This window comes from Hemiscyllium ocellatum, chromosome 3, assembly GCF_020745735.1.
Source record: "Hemiscyllium ocellatum isolate sHemOce1 chromosome 3, sHemOce1.pat.X.cur, whole genome shotgun sequence".
Lineage (NCBI taxonomy): Eukaryota > Metazoa > Chordata > Chondrichthyes > Orectolobiformes > Hemiscylliidae > Hemiscyllium > Hemiscyllium ocellatum.
The window spans coordinates 51,068,455-51,086,823 of record NC_083403.1 but is presented as its reverse complement, the minus strand read 5'-3'; the positions used below and the strand labels follow the sequence as shown (position 1 = coordinate 51,086,823).

Below are 18,369 nucleotides of genomic sequence, written 5' to 3'. Positions count from 1 at the left end.
CTGTGCTTTTCCAGCACCACACTGATCCTCAGCATCTGCAGACCTCACTTTCTCCTGGTTTCTTAAGGGTTCAAGTTTGTGTTGTTGTGACTGGCATGTGGTTTCAAGTCATTTGTTACTGTTGTGGTAGCTGCTGTTACTCTATTTCTGTTGTTTGATTGTTCTGGATCTTTGTGTCCAATGGTTAATGTGTGTTCTCTGTAGGTGGTACGATAAGCCACCTATAGATGAAGAACAGCTTCTCCAGTTGGGTATGTGTGGCTGTGGTTGTGCTGGTTTATCTGGTCATTCACTTTCACTGCATTGCATTGAGTTGACAGCTGCAGGTCCCACGTTGCTACTTGGTCTGGCTTTGTGGAGATTGTTGAATGCACACTGACTGGCTTTCCAACTCTGGCAGTGGTTAGCAGTCTTGTTGAAATGAAAATTAACTTTCTGCCATTTCAGGCTTGACTTTTTCACTGCCTTGTTACTACTTTTGGCTTTAATAACTTTTTTGCCATTGGGAGAGCAGCTTGTGTGTAGAACAATGTCAGTCTTTATACTGGCCTACTGTCCATGCTTTCAGTCGATCTAGTATCATAGAGTCATAGAGACATACAGCATGGAAACAGACCCTTCGGTCCAACCCAGCCATGCCGACCAGATATCCCAACCCAATCTAGTCCCACCTGTCAGCACCCATCCCATATCCCTTCAAACCCTTCCTATTCATATACCCATCCAAATGCCTCTTAAATGTTGCAACTGTACCAGCCTCCACCACATCCCCTGGCAACTCATTCCATACACATACCACCCTCTGCGTGAAAAAGTTGCCTGTATGGTCTCTTTTATATCTTTCCCCTCTCACCCTAAACCTATGCCCTCTAGTTCTGAACTCCCGACCCCAGGGAAAAGACTTTACGTTTCTCCTCTCGAGGATTACTTCAAAATCTTTATGCTTCCTTTGATGATCTTCCTGGCCACCGCAGCATTTCCATTTAGAGTTCGTGTGGAGATAATGTGTTGCATTGAAATTCTCAGATGTTAATGGAGCAACTCAATTCTTCACTTGTTAACAGCAGACCCACTGTCATTCATGGCAATGTCGGGAATGCCAGTGACTGAAATGTACTTTAAGACATTCACAAATCTCAGTACTAGTCGTTGAAGTCAACTGAACCACCTCTCAGTATCAGAGTAGTCTCCAGGGACATAAAAATCAGTTCCTGCAAGTATGAAGAGATGTCCGTCCAGTTTCACCTGGACTATTTGGGATGTTATATGCCATCAGTGCTCTCAAACTTGCTTATCTTGGTACTCATGACAAAAACTCCACTCCTTGATTTCATTGCTCATGTTCCATCAGTAGAACACATCTCTTGCCTTCCTCAGACTTGATTCAGTTCCCTGGTCATTTGCATGGATGTACTTTATCATTTCTCCTCACAATTTCTTTGAGATATTTATTTCCTTTAAACAAAATGCCATCATAGGTTGTCAACTCATGTTTCTATATCCAATAAGGTCTTATAGTAGCAGATGCATCCTCATGCTGTCTGGCCTTCTTTTTGTTACTATTTCTTGCAATGGTTGAAGATTTGCATCTGGTTGGATAGTTTGCTTGATTTGAGAAAGGTGCTTGTCTGTTATAATCAGTGCCTTTGCTGAGTTGATGGCTTCATGATAACGTTTGATGTTGATGTGACATGCTCCTTCTGCAATCCTTATTCCAAAGTCAGAAAACCCCTGCTCCCCTATCGGCTTGACTGAACCAACTTGTTGTATGATATACAGTGATTCATCAGAATCTTCAGGCAGTAACTCTCTTGGTGGCATCTATGCTGCTTGTTTTGGCTCTTTTTGGTCTTAGACTTGTGGGCAAAATTACTCAACTTTCTTGCAGTAAACACTGGTTTTCCTGTGCACTGGTTGTGCTTTTCATCTGTACATGCCACCTTCTTTTGCATGATGTTTCTGCAGTACTTGCATCCTGCCCTGTGATTGTCCCAGCCTCCAGCATGTGTCAGTGTGCTGCAAGACCTGTTCTCTTCTGCCATGGATCTGCTCTGGCTGTAGATTCACAACCTTGGCACTTTCTTCTTTTAAAGTGGCAGTTCACAGATTTGCAGTTGTGCATTTTAGTTCAGCTCTGGGCATGCACCACAGTGCCTCTTCTGACACCACCTTTTGAGTGTACAATAATGCAGCTTGTTGAACACAAGGACTTTATTGAAGTGAAGCTTAAGATGCCAATCTACAGGGTGTGAGCCTCATGCGAGAGTGTGTCAACTCAGATAGTTTCTGCATGACTATATTTCAATCCAAATACTATCTTATTAAACAAGGAAATGAAAGGTTATTGCAGATAGAGATCAATGTGGAATTTGAAACACAAACAGATCTGGCATGACCTTACGAATTGTGGAGCAGGTTTGAAGGTTCGAATGCCTTCCTACTGTATCTATTTCATACAGTCACGTTGGGGTATGCAATGGGATCCGTTTGTTCTGTTTCAAGAAGTAATACCAGTAATTGTTCTTGCTAATTAAGAGTCTTTCTAAGATAGGATTGTTATTCGATTTCAAAACTTACAGAAGGAATTCACTCTCCTGCAGAAAGCCCTACTTTATTTTTAGGTGGCAATTGATGACAATATCAGTAGCCCTAAACAAACAGTTCTATATGAATGGGTATTTCCATTAAATAAAAACAGACAATAGTCAGTCTGTGAGAATGTGAAAGCAAAAACATATGTTATTGTTTTGCATAGGGCCTGTTATCAGGACTTAATGAGCATTGACATTTTAGCATGCCTTTCTCTTTCAGATTCCCTTGCTTGTCCAATATTTCTGATTTTAATTCATTACTTCAAATATTGCAGTTTTTTAAAAATTGGTTCTTTCAGAGATGAACTATCTGTTTTGACACACTGCAGGGAAAGCTTTCTAGATTTGTAAGTAAAATTGGTTTAAAAGACATATCATTCTCTTGCCTTGCAATGCTGCACTTATGCTACTGTTGTAACATCCAAAAACTTGTGTTATATCAAGTTGAATGAGAATGTAGTAGGTTGACACCCCTACCGAAAGTCCTTTGTGTGTGTGTGTGTGTGTGTGTGTGGTTTCAACCCTTAAATTTGGTTGCAATTTAATAAGAAATGGATCTGAAATACATCCCAGCTTGTAACTCTCCAATATGAGATAGTTAATTTCTGTTCCTGAATATTAGCTATGAAACCCATTTGCAATTATCATAACTCAATTATTGATGAAATGTCACTAGCATTTGGTTAGTAATGTAAGAGACCGTCCTTGTTGAATATTTTGAAGGAGAGGTACTAGAACATTTAAGCATTTCCTTAAATTTGATGCTACTTAAAGCCTGCAGAAGCAAAAATCAAAGGTTAGTGACAATTAAATTTTGATTATTTAGTCTAGCTATATGAACAATTGAGCTCTTAACTATTTTCTTTCACATCAGGGTTCTATCGTTTACTTTTAATGAAGGAAACACAATCATCCTCCTTTCATTTTAACTCATTTTTACCAATGGAAAGAATTCTGATCATTTTTCAGCTAACTGTAAGCACAACACAGTATGAGTGACTGGTAAGTAATTATTTGAGCAAATGGTGTATGAATATCTTCCATATTACCCTCTCATTGACTCCCATATCTGGAATGAATGCCCCAAAGTTTGATAAAAGGTACATTTTCCAGCCAATTTTCAGCTTAACGATACCACAGCACTTGAGAAAGTATCTTGTAATATGGAAGGAGTGGGTGACAGAGGCAAAATGTAGATTAGATTCCCTACAGTGTGGAACCAGGCCCTTCAGCCCAACCAGTCCACACTCCAAAGAGTTACTCACTCAGATCCATTTCCCGCTGACTAATGCACCTAACACTATGGGCAATTTAGCATGGCCAATTCACCTGGCCCACACATCTTCAGACTGTGGGAGGAAACCAGAGCAAGCCCACGCAGACACAGGGAGAATGTGCAAACTCCACACAGACAGTTGCCTGAGGCTGGAATCAAACCTGGGACCCTGGTACAGTGAGACAGCAGTGCTAACCACTGAGCTACCATGTGTACATCAGAAGCATCCTGTAATATGTTCTTCCCATGTGAATCAACAGTAAGTATATAGGCTTTATTCATATGAACAAAGATCCTCTGCTTTTCCTCCTCCTCTCTATTCCCAAATGCATTTGGCCTTATTTGAATCTAAACTGATTCATCACAAAGTAGTGTTTCTATGTTCCACTTTATTTCTTGAATCAAATACAATTGTATGCTTTTAACTCTATATTTTGATGGTTATTCACAGGTTTTATATAATGCAGTATTAAGCTATGATAAGAATTGCTTGAATATATTTAGATAGATATTGCCATCTAATAATTAAAGCCTTCATTCACAAATTGGCATCAAAGGAATGATTTATGTGACTGTTATGGAGGGTCAGCTAGGTTGGGCAGTGTTATTGCTCAGGACTTCGTATTTCATATGGAATGAAGTACAACAGTAATGACTATGCACACTTTTCTAAAGTTGTTTAAAGCGTTATCATTTAAAGAACTGAAAGTTGTTTAGGTTTAGCACTTTTCTCATAAACTTGAATGTTTTGCATTGACAACAGAAGTGTCCTCAGTATAACAGGATTTTGCAGTCCTGAGTTAATCTCACTTCTGTAACCCATGGTCTGGAGTTCTCTGTTTCAGTTCTATGGGAGCACTGATCGTTTTTGTAATACATATTCATCATATTCCACAGGAGGAGGTGGAACCACTGGTTCAATTTTTTTCCTAGTGATGTGGCCAATGCTGTCAAACAAAAATTAATTGACAATTCCCACAAAGCCTGAGGAAATGGAGCGTCTTTGCTTCAAGCACACCATGGTGTTAGGCAGTAAATTCAGGTATTGACTCCATAACGGTGACAGTGCAGTTATGTCTGTCCAAAGCAGAATGGTGTGATATTTGGAGACCCTGGTGTTTGATGATCTTATTGCTCCTTGCCTTTCTCATTGGTACCGAACACAGAAATCATTGTGGGCTGAATTTTCCTGGCCCTGCAATGGCAGGGGGGCATCCCAGAGGGCGATGAAAATAGGTCATGACAGATTGTGTCCTTGATATACTCCCACCAGTGGGTCACATTTGCAGCTGTGAATGGGATTAGTTCAGTTAGCAGGTCTTTGAAACCATTGCGCAGCAGCCATCTTCCAAACACTACCAGCGCCTTCCAAAACGTCCACACGAAGAGGCCACCAGTCAATGGAGCTAGCCACTCTGTAACACTCAAGGGGAGGTCATAAGAGCCTGAGATATTGGAAAAAGCACTGCAGTACAAAATGGTCATAACACTGGCATTGCCCCTTATTTTAGGGAGCTTTCTCCCTGCTGTTCCTCAAACTTTTGATACCACTTATGTCACTCAATTGTGGCCAGTAGCTGAGAATGGAGGACACTTGTTAGATGCTTCCAGCTCAAAGAGCTGCTGCAGTATGCTCCGTGAATGGTGTTAAAGGAAGTGAATTTTGGGCCAGTGAATGACAAACAGCGTTGAAGTGACTGGCCCAGTTAAACTCTGACCAGTAATGCTAGAAGTGGGAGATTTGGTGACGATGATGCTGTGGCAGATCAGGAAAGTTGCTTGTGACTTTTTTTTTCTTTTTAATCAGAACAAGAATGAGAGGGCACTGATTTAAAGTGATGTGCAAAAGATTCAAGGGTGATGTAAGAAAAATCTTTTTCACACAGCGAGTAGTTCGGGTATGGAATGCACTGCCTGGAAATGTGGTGGAAGCAGGTTCAAAGGAGACAATCAAAAAGACATTGGATGATTATTTGGATATTAATAAAGTGAAGGGATATGGTGCAAAAGCTGGAGATTGCCACAAGATAATCATGCTCATTTGAAGAATCGGTGCAGGCAAGATGGGCCAAATGGCCTCCTTTTGCACCATACTGATTCTGAGATTCAGTGACTGACTGTGGAAGTGTCCCTGACTAACTGTCATCACCCTTTACCCTACTAACAACTGCACCAGTTTGACTTGCACATTGCACTTGCTTGAAGCAGAGATAAACTGCTGACATAGCTGTGCCACACGATGATGAGTTCACTCCTGAAGTGACTGGTAGACTGTTCAGTGCTCCCCAGTGCAGCAAGCACCCTCTGTTCTCAAAGGCAAAACAAGCCACAAAGGATGGCAGCTGGTAACTGAACACTAAAGATCTCGTGCTTTAAGAAAGCATTGAGACTCATATGGGATTTGGCAGCCTGTAAATCAGTGCTGAAGCCGATGAGTCCTTACTAAGAAAGCAATGATAGACAGAGCCTGACAGCCTAGAACTAAGCAAAAGTGATGGAGTCCTAAGAAAGCAAACTGAGAGCCATAAGATGTATCCTATAGTGATGTATGTGTATATGTCCTTGGATGCAAACAACATGACAGAAACTTGCATGTCCTAGGTGCTGCTGAGCTTCAACAGTAAATTAGAGAAGAGTCTGAATTGGTCTGAGACCAGGCATGGTGATGCGACAAAGCTGGTGATTCGCTAAAATAGAGTTGCGTATTGAAGGGTGGCAGAGGGTGGTGGCTAGACAGGGATGTCATTCTGCAGAAGTAGGAGTATGATGCTGGGACAAGAATTCAGGGAGGTGCAGCCTGCAGTTATACTCACTGATTTACATGGTAGGAAGTTGTCCCATTGAGATTCTCAGTGGAGGAAAGAAGAGTTTGAAATGATGCGTAATAAGGCCAGTTGGTGCATTAATGAGATGCAAATGCCTGGAAATAAGATATGTGGTATAAAAGAGCAAGAATCTGAAGTCATCATTCAAGCCATCCATTTGAAGAAAAAAATTGTCTCAATTTTGGAAATCTATTTTTTTCTCATTCTTACAATATCACCTCACTTTTCTGGCCTGTAATCAGGGAGAGAGAAATTCCTCTCATATGAAACATACTGCATTGTCCAACCTCCTGGAAGAAATGAGTGATCTCAGCACAGTCCTTGTGGAGACCAATTCCCATCTTCACATCGAGAATACCTTCCATCATGTTGTGTGGCACTATCACTGTGCTAAATGGGACCAACAGATCTAATAACTCAAGGCTAGACATCCATGAGATTCTGTGGATCATCAACAGCAGCAGCATTGTACTCCAGCATAATATGCAATCGCATAACCCAGCATATCCCCCACTCAGCCATTACCATCAAGCCAGGGGATCAACACTAGTTCAATGGAGGGTATGGGTGGGCATGCTAGGAGCAGCACCAGGCATAGCTAAAGATATGCCAGTTGTCAACCTGGTGAAGCTACTGAACAGGACTACTTGCATGCAAAAAGACTCAGCAACTTTTTTTAGCCACCTTTTCATCAGTCTGGCTTTGAGAAAAAAGCCCATCAATTCCCACTTGCCTGCATATTCCAAGAATATTGTAGCATGGCAGTGAACCATTTGGTCTGTTTGGTTTGTTATGCAGCTTAATTTCTTATTAACTTTCTTTCCAAAAATGATGGGTTCTTTCCATACCATCAAGAGTGTGTCAGCATTGGGTGGGGAAGCACTGGGCTAGTCACTAGTTATATTTAACATATTTCTGACTGAAAACATGCTTGACCATGTGCCATAAAATCCAGTCCCATGTTCCAAACTACTAATAGACCATCAATGATTTTGCTCATGTTGACCTACCTTGTTTTAAAATGAGTGAGTATTATGTGATGTCATCAACAGTCACTGAGAACTTTATTCGGGACTTTGTGTGACCTGCCATCATTGCATCATTAGACGATTGGCAGAAACTCCAAACAAATGGGCTAACAGGTTTTCAGCCCATGTTCTTCTGGAGTCAAGGTGTGTGATCAGATTAATGCCTGAGAAAGTTTTAATTAGAAGTTAATTGTAGCTTTGTTAATGTATCAAAAACATTGAGAGTGTAAGCTTGCTCTGTGTTTACGTTGCATTTATAGTGCCTAAAAGAGGTGTGATTTTGCTTCTTTGCAAGATAGTCCAGTAGGAGTAATTTCCAACATGATGTCTTTAAGGTACCTTCTCTTAGTTTCCTCACTGTTTCAGAATCTTTACATGGCTAATGGCTTACATGTGTTACAGTGAGAGCCAATGCTGTAGCAGTGAGTTCATTGCATTTAACATGCTGAAGTGTAACTTTAGCTGAGATTTACAAGGCACAACAGCTGCCAGGCTCTGCTGATGATTTCCTGACATAATCAATCTAGAGTTTACAATACAAACTTATAAAGCAGAGAAACACTTTTACAAAAAAAAGAAATTGGCATTCTGCCTACACGTGCATGAATTTGTTTTCCTCAGGGTCAGAGTTCCTGAAGTCATTTGGACCTTTTGCTCTCAGTCACAATTTCTCAAAAACTGATCTAGCATTGCCTCTGGGCAAACTCTTGTTACACCATTAATGTTATTATTATACCGAATGCGCACGATGGATGTAGCAGAGGAAACCAAAGTGGCATTTACTTCACGAAGAACAAAGTATGTCATCACATCTGAGCAGGTAAAATGTGGTTTAGCTAGTGCTTCCCACTACAAGTGTTGATGAAATATAGATATTAATATGCGATGCCAGCACAACTAATGCAGAAACATTAAAGTGTGTGAAGAATGTCAACTTTTAACACTACTACTCTGAATCTCCCACTTTCAAATGAAGGCCCATACCCTTGAACCAGTATCAATTCTATCATGCATTTATCCTGCAGCCCCCTTATCCCTTCCAAGCATTATTGCTGTGTTTTCTTTCCTTTGTTCTTTCATGGGTAAGTGTGCATTATTGACATGGCCAGCATTTATTGCATAGTCCTAACTGCCTTTGAGCAAAGAAGCTTGTTAAGCCAATTAAGAGTTAACTATATTGCCATGCTTTCAGAGCCAAATGTAGACCATCGCAAGGTAAAGAAGGTAGATATCCTTTCTAAAAGACATTAATGACTTTTTTTTCCATTTACTGATGATAGCAATGATAGTCACCATTACCTAACTTGACTGCCTTTTATATTCCAGATAATTGCACTTATATTCAATACAGTTGTAGTGAGATTTCAACCCACATTCCCCAGAGTTTCATGCTGTGGTTCTGGATTTCTGATCCAGTGACATTTTCACTGCACCACTAATGAAAATGTTAGCAATGTATAACTATAGAGTATAACATTATTTTTTATTGTTGTGGTTCTGTTTGCCGAGCTGGGAGTTTTTGTGGCAAACGTTTCGTCCCCTTTCTAGGTGACATCTTCAGTGCTTGGGAGCCTCCTGTGAAGCCCTTCTGTGCTGATTCCTCCGGCATTTATACTGGTTTGAATCTGCCACTTCTGGTTGTCAGTTGCTGTCCGTTGCAGTGGCCGGTATATAGGGTCTAGGTCGATGTGTCTGTTGATGGAATTTGTGGATGAGTGCCATGCCTCTAGGAATTCCCTGGCTGTTCTCTGTTTGGCCTGCCCTCTAATAGTGGTGTTGTCCCAATCGAATTCATGTTGTTTGTCATCTCAGTGTATGGCTACTAGGGATAGCTGGTCGTGTCGTTTCGTGGCTAGTTGGTGTTCATGGATGCGGGTTGTTAGCTGTCTTCCTGTTTGTCCTATGTAGTGTTTTGTGCAGTCCTTGCATGGGATTTTGTACACTACATTGGTTTTGCTCTTGCTGGGTATCGGGTCCTTTGTCCTGGTGAGTTGTTGTCTGAGAGTGGCTGTTGGTTTGTGTGCTGTTATGAATCCTAGGGGTCACAGCAGTCTGGCTGTCAGTTCAGAAATGCTCCTGATGTATGGGAGTGTGACCAGTCCTTTGTGTTGTGGCATGTCCTCATTTCGTTGTCTTTCCCTTAGGCATCTGTTGATGAAATTGCGCGGGTATCCGTTTTTGGTGAATACCTTGTATAGGTGTTCTTCTTCCTCTTTTTGTAGTTCTGGTGTGCTGCAGTGTGTTGTGGCCCTTTTGAATAATGTCCTGATGCAACTTCGTTTGTGTGTGTTGGGGTGGTTGCTTTCATAGTTCAGGACTTGGTCTGTGCGTGTGGCTTTTCTGTATACCTTCTATATACCGGCCACTGCAGCGGACAGCAACTGACAACCGGAAGTGGCAGATTCAAACCACTATAAATGCCGGAGGAATCAGCACAGAAGCACTTCACAGGAGGCTCCCAAGCACTGAAGATGTCACCTAAAAAGGGGACGAAACGTTTGCAACAAAAACTCCCAGCTCGGCGAACAGAACCACAACAACAAGCACCCGAGCTACAAATCTTATCACAAACTTTGAATTAATTATCATTATTAACAAAATGATGTATATTAAACTTCATCACAAACCAACGTAATCAAAAGCCCTTCCCACCTTGGTTATACTTTCTTCCACACTCTTCCATTGGACAGAAGATATAAAAGTTTCAATGCACATACAAACAGATTCAAGAACAGTTTCTCCCCCTCTGTAAAAATACTTTTGAACACACCTCTCAAATGATAACATTGATCTCTCTCTCTCTCTCTCCTTCTCTGAGCTGTAAGGAGACGTTGAATAGGCTGTGATGTTTTTCCCTGAAACAGGAAGCTGAGGGGTGACCTTAAAGAGACTTATAAAATCGTGAGGGGCATAGGTAAGGTGAATAGCCAAGACATTTTCCCAAAGTGGGAGAATCCAAAACTGGAGGGCATAGGTTTAAGGTGAGAGGGGAAAGATTTAAAAGGGACCTGAAGGGCAACTTTATTGCACAAATGGTGATGAGTATATGGAAATAGCTGGTAGAGCTGGGTACAGTTACAATATTTAACAGACGTTTGTACATGTAGATGGATAGGTAACATTTAGAGGAACATGGATCTAATGCAGGCAAATGAGACTGCTTCTGTTTTGAAAACCTGGTCAGCCCTGGAAGAGTTGAGCTGAAGGGTTTGATTCTGTGCTGCATGACAGTATAAATCAGCTAACACTTTGGATTGATGACATTACAGAACTGAAGAAAACATTTCCTTAGTTTTGTTATTTTGTATTTTATCACAATGCATTCCAAACTGCAAACAATCAACCTGTTCTAAATTAACACAGTTTTTCACGAGGTGCTACATAGCTTTTTTTTTAAATTTTGATGTTTTTTCCTGGTGTCTGACGATTAAGGTTTCCTTTTGTCCATATGAGAAATTCAGGTCACCAACCAAGCCTCATTATGAGAATCCCAACAAGCAGCAGACAGGGGTAGAAGTCCCTTCGGGCACATTGATGTGTGACATTAGCCATGCAGGATGTTGCCATCAATCATAGGATTTCACTAGAATTATGAGAGGAAGTTCAGGAGGAGTCTGCTTCCCCTGCCAAGTTTCAGATGTCTCAGCTTTTTTGACCGTAATGCTCTGGATCTTCCACCTCAGGCATCAAGCTCCCACACAGGAATGGACGTCTGTGACTTCTAATTCAGTGGTTCCCATAATCATTGACATCTGCCATGACTTCCTGATTGTAGGGAAGAGCAAAACCAGTCAGCTCGTAATGAGTTTTTCCATCTGAGAAGCACTGTGACTAGGAAACTGTAACAGGAAGTCCCAAATTTCTAAATGCTGTTTCAGATCTTTCTCCTTTAAACAAAACCACAGAATATGGACACTTTGGCAGTGGATTTATAGAACTTCAGTAATTCTGATGATGTTTCTATGAATTTGTGTATCTGGATTCTGCTCATATTCTTATATTTAAATATTGTTTATTTTGCAGGTTATCATAAACCTTCTCCTCCAGTGAACTTGTCTTTGAAGTCACACAATTTTAAGACCGTACTAACATGGACTTATGTAAATAAGACATCTGAAGCAACAAACTTTACTGTCCAGTTCAGGGATTACCAGTGCGTATTTATTTTAATATTTAACCTGTTATAATTATTTCAAATAGTTTGAAATTTCTCAATCTGAACAGGACTTTCTTTGCTTCTCCTTTACATGTAGGACTGCTCAATGGCAGCTGTTCCCACCCTGTTCGAACATTGCTTTATATCACTGCGACGTCACTGAAGCCTTTAGTGTGAACCTTAGTACATCAAATTCCTATTACGCCAAAGTCAAAGCAATCACAAAATTTGAGGAGTCACAATTTGTCCTCACGGAAAGATTCAGTTTTCAACAGAATGGTAAGTGCATCTTATATTTCAACAGAACTTCAGAAGGCTGAGCTATATAAATCAATGAAATGAACATAGATTGCATTTCTAGGAAATGTAATTAGAAAACAGAACTTTGGAATAAATGGACAAATATACAGAAAGGTAGGGGCATGGAATTAGTGGTGTTGCTCTTGCAGGGAACCTGCACAGACACAATGGACTGAATCATCTCTTTCTGTGCTGTAACCATTTATTTCATTTACTTCTGCAATAGCATACACCAAAAGACCCTCCAGTCTACACTGCTTATGCCATAGGATTGTAATATCTTGTCCATCAAAATATATTCTGTCCTGACTCACCCCCAAACCTAACTACCTGCTCCAACCCTCTGTAATATCAATTTTATGACAAATTATGATGAGGTTTCCATAAAAAAATCAGTGGAGGTCTAGTTAATGCAAAGAAGTAATTGCACAATTACATCATTGGTGCCACATTAGCTTCCACTGGGGCAGTCTTCATTATGTGAAATCCAACCACAGAAGTGCAGTGGCAGCAGCTGACTGGCTACGGTGCGAGATCCTATGATGCAGTGGTGGTGTCCCTACCTCTGGGTTCAAGTTTCACAGTAGGACTTAGCCATGGCACAATTATTAGACTGTAAATCTTTCCAATACACCGTGTTAGCTGATAAGAGTGGGAATATTTCCTGGTCAGCAAGAATTGTGAGGTAGCTTCAACTCAATAGCTTCCCCATGTTAAAAGACTCTGTGTACATGTTCTTGCCATGAGCAAGTGTCATCTTTTTATCTGAGGGGCTTCACAACTAGCTCAACTAAAATAGATAAATATAAGAGATTTTCTTTTGGCTGAACTTCTTGAGAATCTGGTAAGTGAAAGAAAATGCTGCAATAATTCCTTAGGCCTTCCTAGCCTGGATTAGCCCTGATCACATCTTTATGTGACTTTTTAAAAAAAAATTGTTTCATGGAATGTGAACATCACTGGTGTAAGCAGAGAAAGTGCTCATCGTAATATTCTGTCTGTGTGACATGTTTGCATCCACTGATTTAACTGAAACGATAATCCCACTTTTGTAAAAATGTCAATGCCACTCAATTATTGTGAATAATAGCTATCCTTTATGAATAATGTCTTTAGCAGAATTCTAAATGCTAGTTAATTACTTATAATGTTTCTATGTTTTAAACAGCCACAATAGGTGCACCCACAGTAGACATTTCAGTTCATGGGCACAAAGTAGTTTTGAGGTGTATATACCCTTTTGTTACGAAACTCACTACAGCAACTGGCCGGAAAGTAGACCATGACTTACGGTGCGATATTTGTGTTTGGCAAGAAGGACACAATGAATTGGTATGTACAACTGAAAAAGGAAATGTCATTAACAGAATGTTGATGTGCACAGTTTACGTGAGCATAACCTCAATGACCATGACCATTGGCCTTTGGTCAGTTATGTTCCTTATTTTGTTCCTTAAATGCATCCTACGTTCTTTTGGTCATGAACTTAAATTTGCCTCCTGTTGCTAACAGAAAAATATAATCATGGGAATATTTTCCCTATTTCTAAAAATCTTTCAGAATTTGGACTAACCACTTTGTGTTTTCTTTATGAATTATGTCACAGGAAGTGTGCAGAAAATATTCATTAAAGCCACAGCTTGGGTGAAACTATGAGAATATATGCATGAGTGAGGCAGAAGATTTGATGAAAATCTTTTTCACCCAGCGAGTGGTGGGAATTGGAATTCCTTGCCTAACATTTATTACATTTAAGGAGTATTTAGATTTGCACTTATAATGTCAAGGCATACGTGGCTATGGGCAAAGAGCTGGAAAATGGGATTAGAATAGTCAGATGCTTGTTTTTGATTGGCACAAATGCGGTGGGCTGAAGGACCCTTTCCTGTGCTATAAATCTCTATGATTCTCTGTTTTTTTTCCAGTCTCTCCAGATAAAATGATGCCATTCATCCATATTGCCATCTTACTGAATCTCTTCTGTGTCATTTTCCTGATTTGAGTATAAGTTATAAAGTAACTCGCCTGAAACTCAGCCCAGGATTCTAACTGTAACTTAACAACCCATTTGTTTAGCTCATGTTCCATTAGGGTCTATCGTTTCTCCAAACCCCACCCTGGTGTCTCATACATGCTGCCCCTCGGTAACATCAATCACATGCACACTGATGATAATAACTTTCACTGCCTTTAATTTATTATGCTATTTGCTCACCATTACATATTGTGTGATCAGAAAGATCCTCCAAGTATATATGAGAAGAGCAAATTTATTGTTTTTGAACAATATCTGTTCCCAAACCATTCCTCTTCCTGGCCACTGTCTGGAGCTGAATTATATTATCTACAACCTTACTGAATGACCTTGTGCTAACCTTTGGAATCATCATGAAGAACCCGAACCTCCATTTAATTGACTGTCTCTGACCCTGCTTCAACCTTTGCTGCTGAAATCTCATCTATGTTTTTCCTACTTCTACACTTGACCAATGCAATACTTTTCTGATCAACCTGCTATTTTGGATACGGCCCTGCCATCATCTAAGTCCTGTTCCTGTTCAACGTATCATATAATTTCAGCAACAGAACTTACCCCACACATTTTCTCCAGCTCTGTTTATTTGACAATCTTACCCATTGTAATCCATTCACCCTCTAATCTGCTTTTTGTAATTTCCTGATTTTCTTTGCTGTCTTTCCTATTCTTTGTCCCTTTTTCTGTTCTTTCTTTCCTCTCACCCACATCAAGTTATTATCCTTGCATTGACATAACTGGTTGGAAATTTTTTCACTAAAGCTCATTTAGCACATGGAGGTGCATCGCTGAAATCTCTCTCTACCAAAAATTTAACTCCCTGATTGCACATTTTATCCATGAGACTAATTATATGGCACTAGGTGTACTGATGAGTTTACTTCGTTAATTTGTCTAATAATTGCAAAAAAAAACACCTCTTTTGCCAGGTTTCTGTTTTATTTCTTCAAATGCCCATGGTTCCAGCATGAAATAAATAAAGACATTATGTGTCTACACCATCCATTAAATCTTAAGGATATCTCAGGTCCCTTCACTTAATGACGTGTATTGAAATTCAATCAATCCATAACAAATAATAGAGTTGGACTTGATCCCACAACCTCGAATTGAGGCAAGAATGCTTACCATGAGTCAAGTTAAAAAATATTTGTTGTTGTCCTCCCATGTCCAAGATATTGGGCAGCTTCTATTTTACACTGAAACTGGAAAAAAACACGTTTCTTTGGTGACAGCTATGAAAAGACAAATTAATTTCAGGCATATCATAAATTATACAGATATTAAAGTAAATTGTCATAATCTTCCTCTTTTATTGTAGAAAAATTGTGCAACTCGAAAATCAAAATTTAAGCTTAATATAACACAACCAAAATTCACTCCGTGTGTGTCTGCTCGAGTGAATTCAATGCAATGGGAAATGAAAACAGAATGGTCAACACAAAAGTGTTTCCAAGTCCAATTCTTAAGTTTGCATGGTAAGTGTGTTAAAATGTAGAACATAGCGAGAATTATATCTCGGGTAGCATTGTAAATTACTGCCATTCAAATGTCAGTGGAAATGGCCAAATACATCAAATAAAGCCCATGGCTAAATATTTCCTCCTCTGTGAAAGTGGGTTTGAAGACAGAGAAGGATCCTTCCAGGAAAATAGGGGAGAGCAATGTCAGGCTGGCTTCTGCCACTGAAGAACTTTCCCATGGACAGACAGTGGATGGGCTGTCGGCATCGTGGAGACATGTGACCAATAAAGTTGATCATGAATCCAGGTTTCAAGAGTGCACTGACATTTAGTTTTCAGTAGAGCAACACAACTCTATGGAGAGAACCTCAATGTTAGAGGAGTGGGATGTCATCCAAACCAGCAGTTCTGTCTCCGAGAGATAGGAAGGCTTGCTCCTGTTGTCCAAACATTGCACCAGGTGGTTGTCTATGCCTCAGCTTTGAGGAGCCTAAAGACTATGCACCTGATGATTGTAGCTCTAAGTATATGTATGTACAGGCACTTCCAGGTTGAAAGTCTCTTGTGAAAATTTACCTGCCTCAGCACCTTGTACATGTTTTAATAGTAAAATGAGCATGGAAGTGATCAGTTAAGAGACTGCCTCTGAGAAAGGTGTGCCTTTGACATGCAGTTGTTAAATACAGGTTCAGGTTTTTCATTTAATCCTGAGGTCAGGATCCAAGGCCCATGCGTTAATCCTCCGCTACATCGATGACTGTATCAGCGCTGCCTCGTGCTCCCACGAGGAGGTTGAACAGTTCATCCACTTTACCAACACCTTCCACCCCGACCTCAAATTCACCAGGACTGTCTCAGACTCCTCCCTCCCCTTCCTAGACCTTTCCATTTCTATCTCGGGCGACCGAATCAACACAGACATCTACTATAAACTGACTGACTCCCACAGCTACCTAGACTACACCTCCTCCCACCCTACCCCCTGTAAAAACGCCATCCCATATTCCCAATTCCTTTGTCTCCGCCGCATCTGCTCCCAGGAGGACCAGTTCCAATACCTACAGCCCAGATGGCCTCCTTCTTCAAAGACCGCAGATTCCCCCCAGACATGATCGACGATGCCCCCTCCACCGCATCTCCTCCACTTCTCGCTCCTCCGCCCTTGAGCCCCGCCCCTCTAACCGCCACCAGGACAGAACCCCACTGGCTCTCACCTACCACCCCACCAACCTCCGTATACAGCGTATCATCCGCCGTCATTTCCGCCACCTCCAAACGGACCCCACCACCAGGGATATATTTCCCTCCCCTACCCTATCAGCATTCCGAAAAGACCACTCCCTCCGTGACTCCCTCGTCAGGTCCACACCCCCCACCAACCCAACCTCCACTCCCGGCACGTCTGCAACCGCAGGAAATGCAAAACTTGCGCCCACACCTCCTCCCTTACTTCTCTCCAAGGCCCCAAGGGATCCTTCCATATCCGCCTCAAATTCACCTGCACCTCCACACACATCATCTATTGCATCCGCTGCACACGATGTGGCCTCCTCTATATTGGGGACACGGGCCGCCTACTTGCGGAACGCTTCAGGGAACACCTCTGGGACGCCCGGACCAACCAACCCAACCACCCCGTGGCTCAACACTTTAACTCTCCCTCCCACTCCACCAAGGACATGCAGGTCCTTGGACTCCTCCATTTCCAGAACATAACAACACGACGGTTGGAGGAAGAGCTCCTCATCTTCCGCCTGGGAACCCTCCAACCACAAGGGATGAACTCAGATATCTCCAGTTTCCTCATTTCCCCTCCCCCCACCTTGTCTCAGTCAATTCCCTCGAACTCAGCACCGCCCTCCTAACCTGCAATCTTCTTCCTGACCTCTCCGCCCCCACCCCACTCCGGCCTATCACCCTCACCATGACCTCCTTCCACCTATCACATCTCCATTGCCCCTCCCCCAAGTCCCTCCTCCCTACCTTTTATCTTAGCCTGCTGGACACATTTTCCTCATTCCTGATGAAGGGCTTTTGCCCGAAACGTCGAATTTCCTGTTCCTTGGATGCTGCCTGACCTGCTGCACTTTAACCAGCAGCACATTTTCAGCCATGTGTTAATCAGTCCTATATCTGTGTTAACCTGCAGATCCCATGATAACTAATATTTGTCACACCCCTAACTATTATCTAAAATCTCATTATAAAGGACCACATTAGTTTCTCTTAATAAGGCTCTAAGTGAGCTTGTTGAGTCTTTGCATCTCAGATGCACTCCCTTTACTTGGATTATAATCTGAACATACAACTGGGGACATACTGTATTCACAGTTTACAAGTCAATGGACATCCATTTTGTTGGCACCAAAAAGCATGAAGGATAATACCGCCTGATCCACCTTTTCAGCCGTGAAGTGCCATCCTTGATTTAGCAGTTAGCCTCTGGGCAGTGCTGGCATAGTGGTAATTACTGGACTAGTAATCCAGAACACCCCCGTTAACCTTCTGAGAGTATGAGTTCAGTCCCACCAACTCCCAACTGTGAAAATTTGAATGTAATATAAATCCCTTGTTAAAGTGTTAGTGGTGTCAATGTAACCACTGCTGCTTGTCATAAAATCTCATCTGGTTCATTAATGTTCTTCAGGAAGCAAACCTGCCATCCTTGCCTGGCCTAGTCTGCATGTGGCTGACT

General features: G+C 41.4%; 1 protein-coding gene across 1 annotated transcript in view; it reads left to right on the top strand.

The window, feature by feature from the left end:
• Nucleotides 1-18,369, top strand: part of ifngr1l (interferon gamma receptor 1-like) — a 63,953-nt gene that overhangs the window by 37,490 nt on the left and 8,094 nt on the right. The window contains exons 2-5 of the mRNA XM_060820625.1: nt 11,744-11,873; nt 11,974-12,155; nt 13,345-13,508; nt 15,533-15,689. Of these exons, the coding sequence (XP_060676608.1) occupies nt 11,744-11,873; nt 11,974-12,155; nt 13,345-13,508; nt 15,533-15,689 (633 nt within the window). The remainder of the gene's footprint in view (nt 1-11,743; nt 11,874-11,973; nt 12,156-13,344; nt 13,509-15,532; nt 15,690-18,369) is intronic.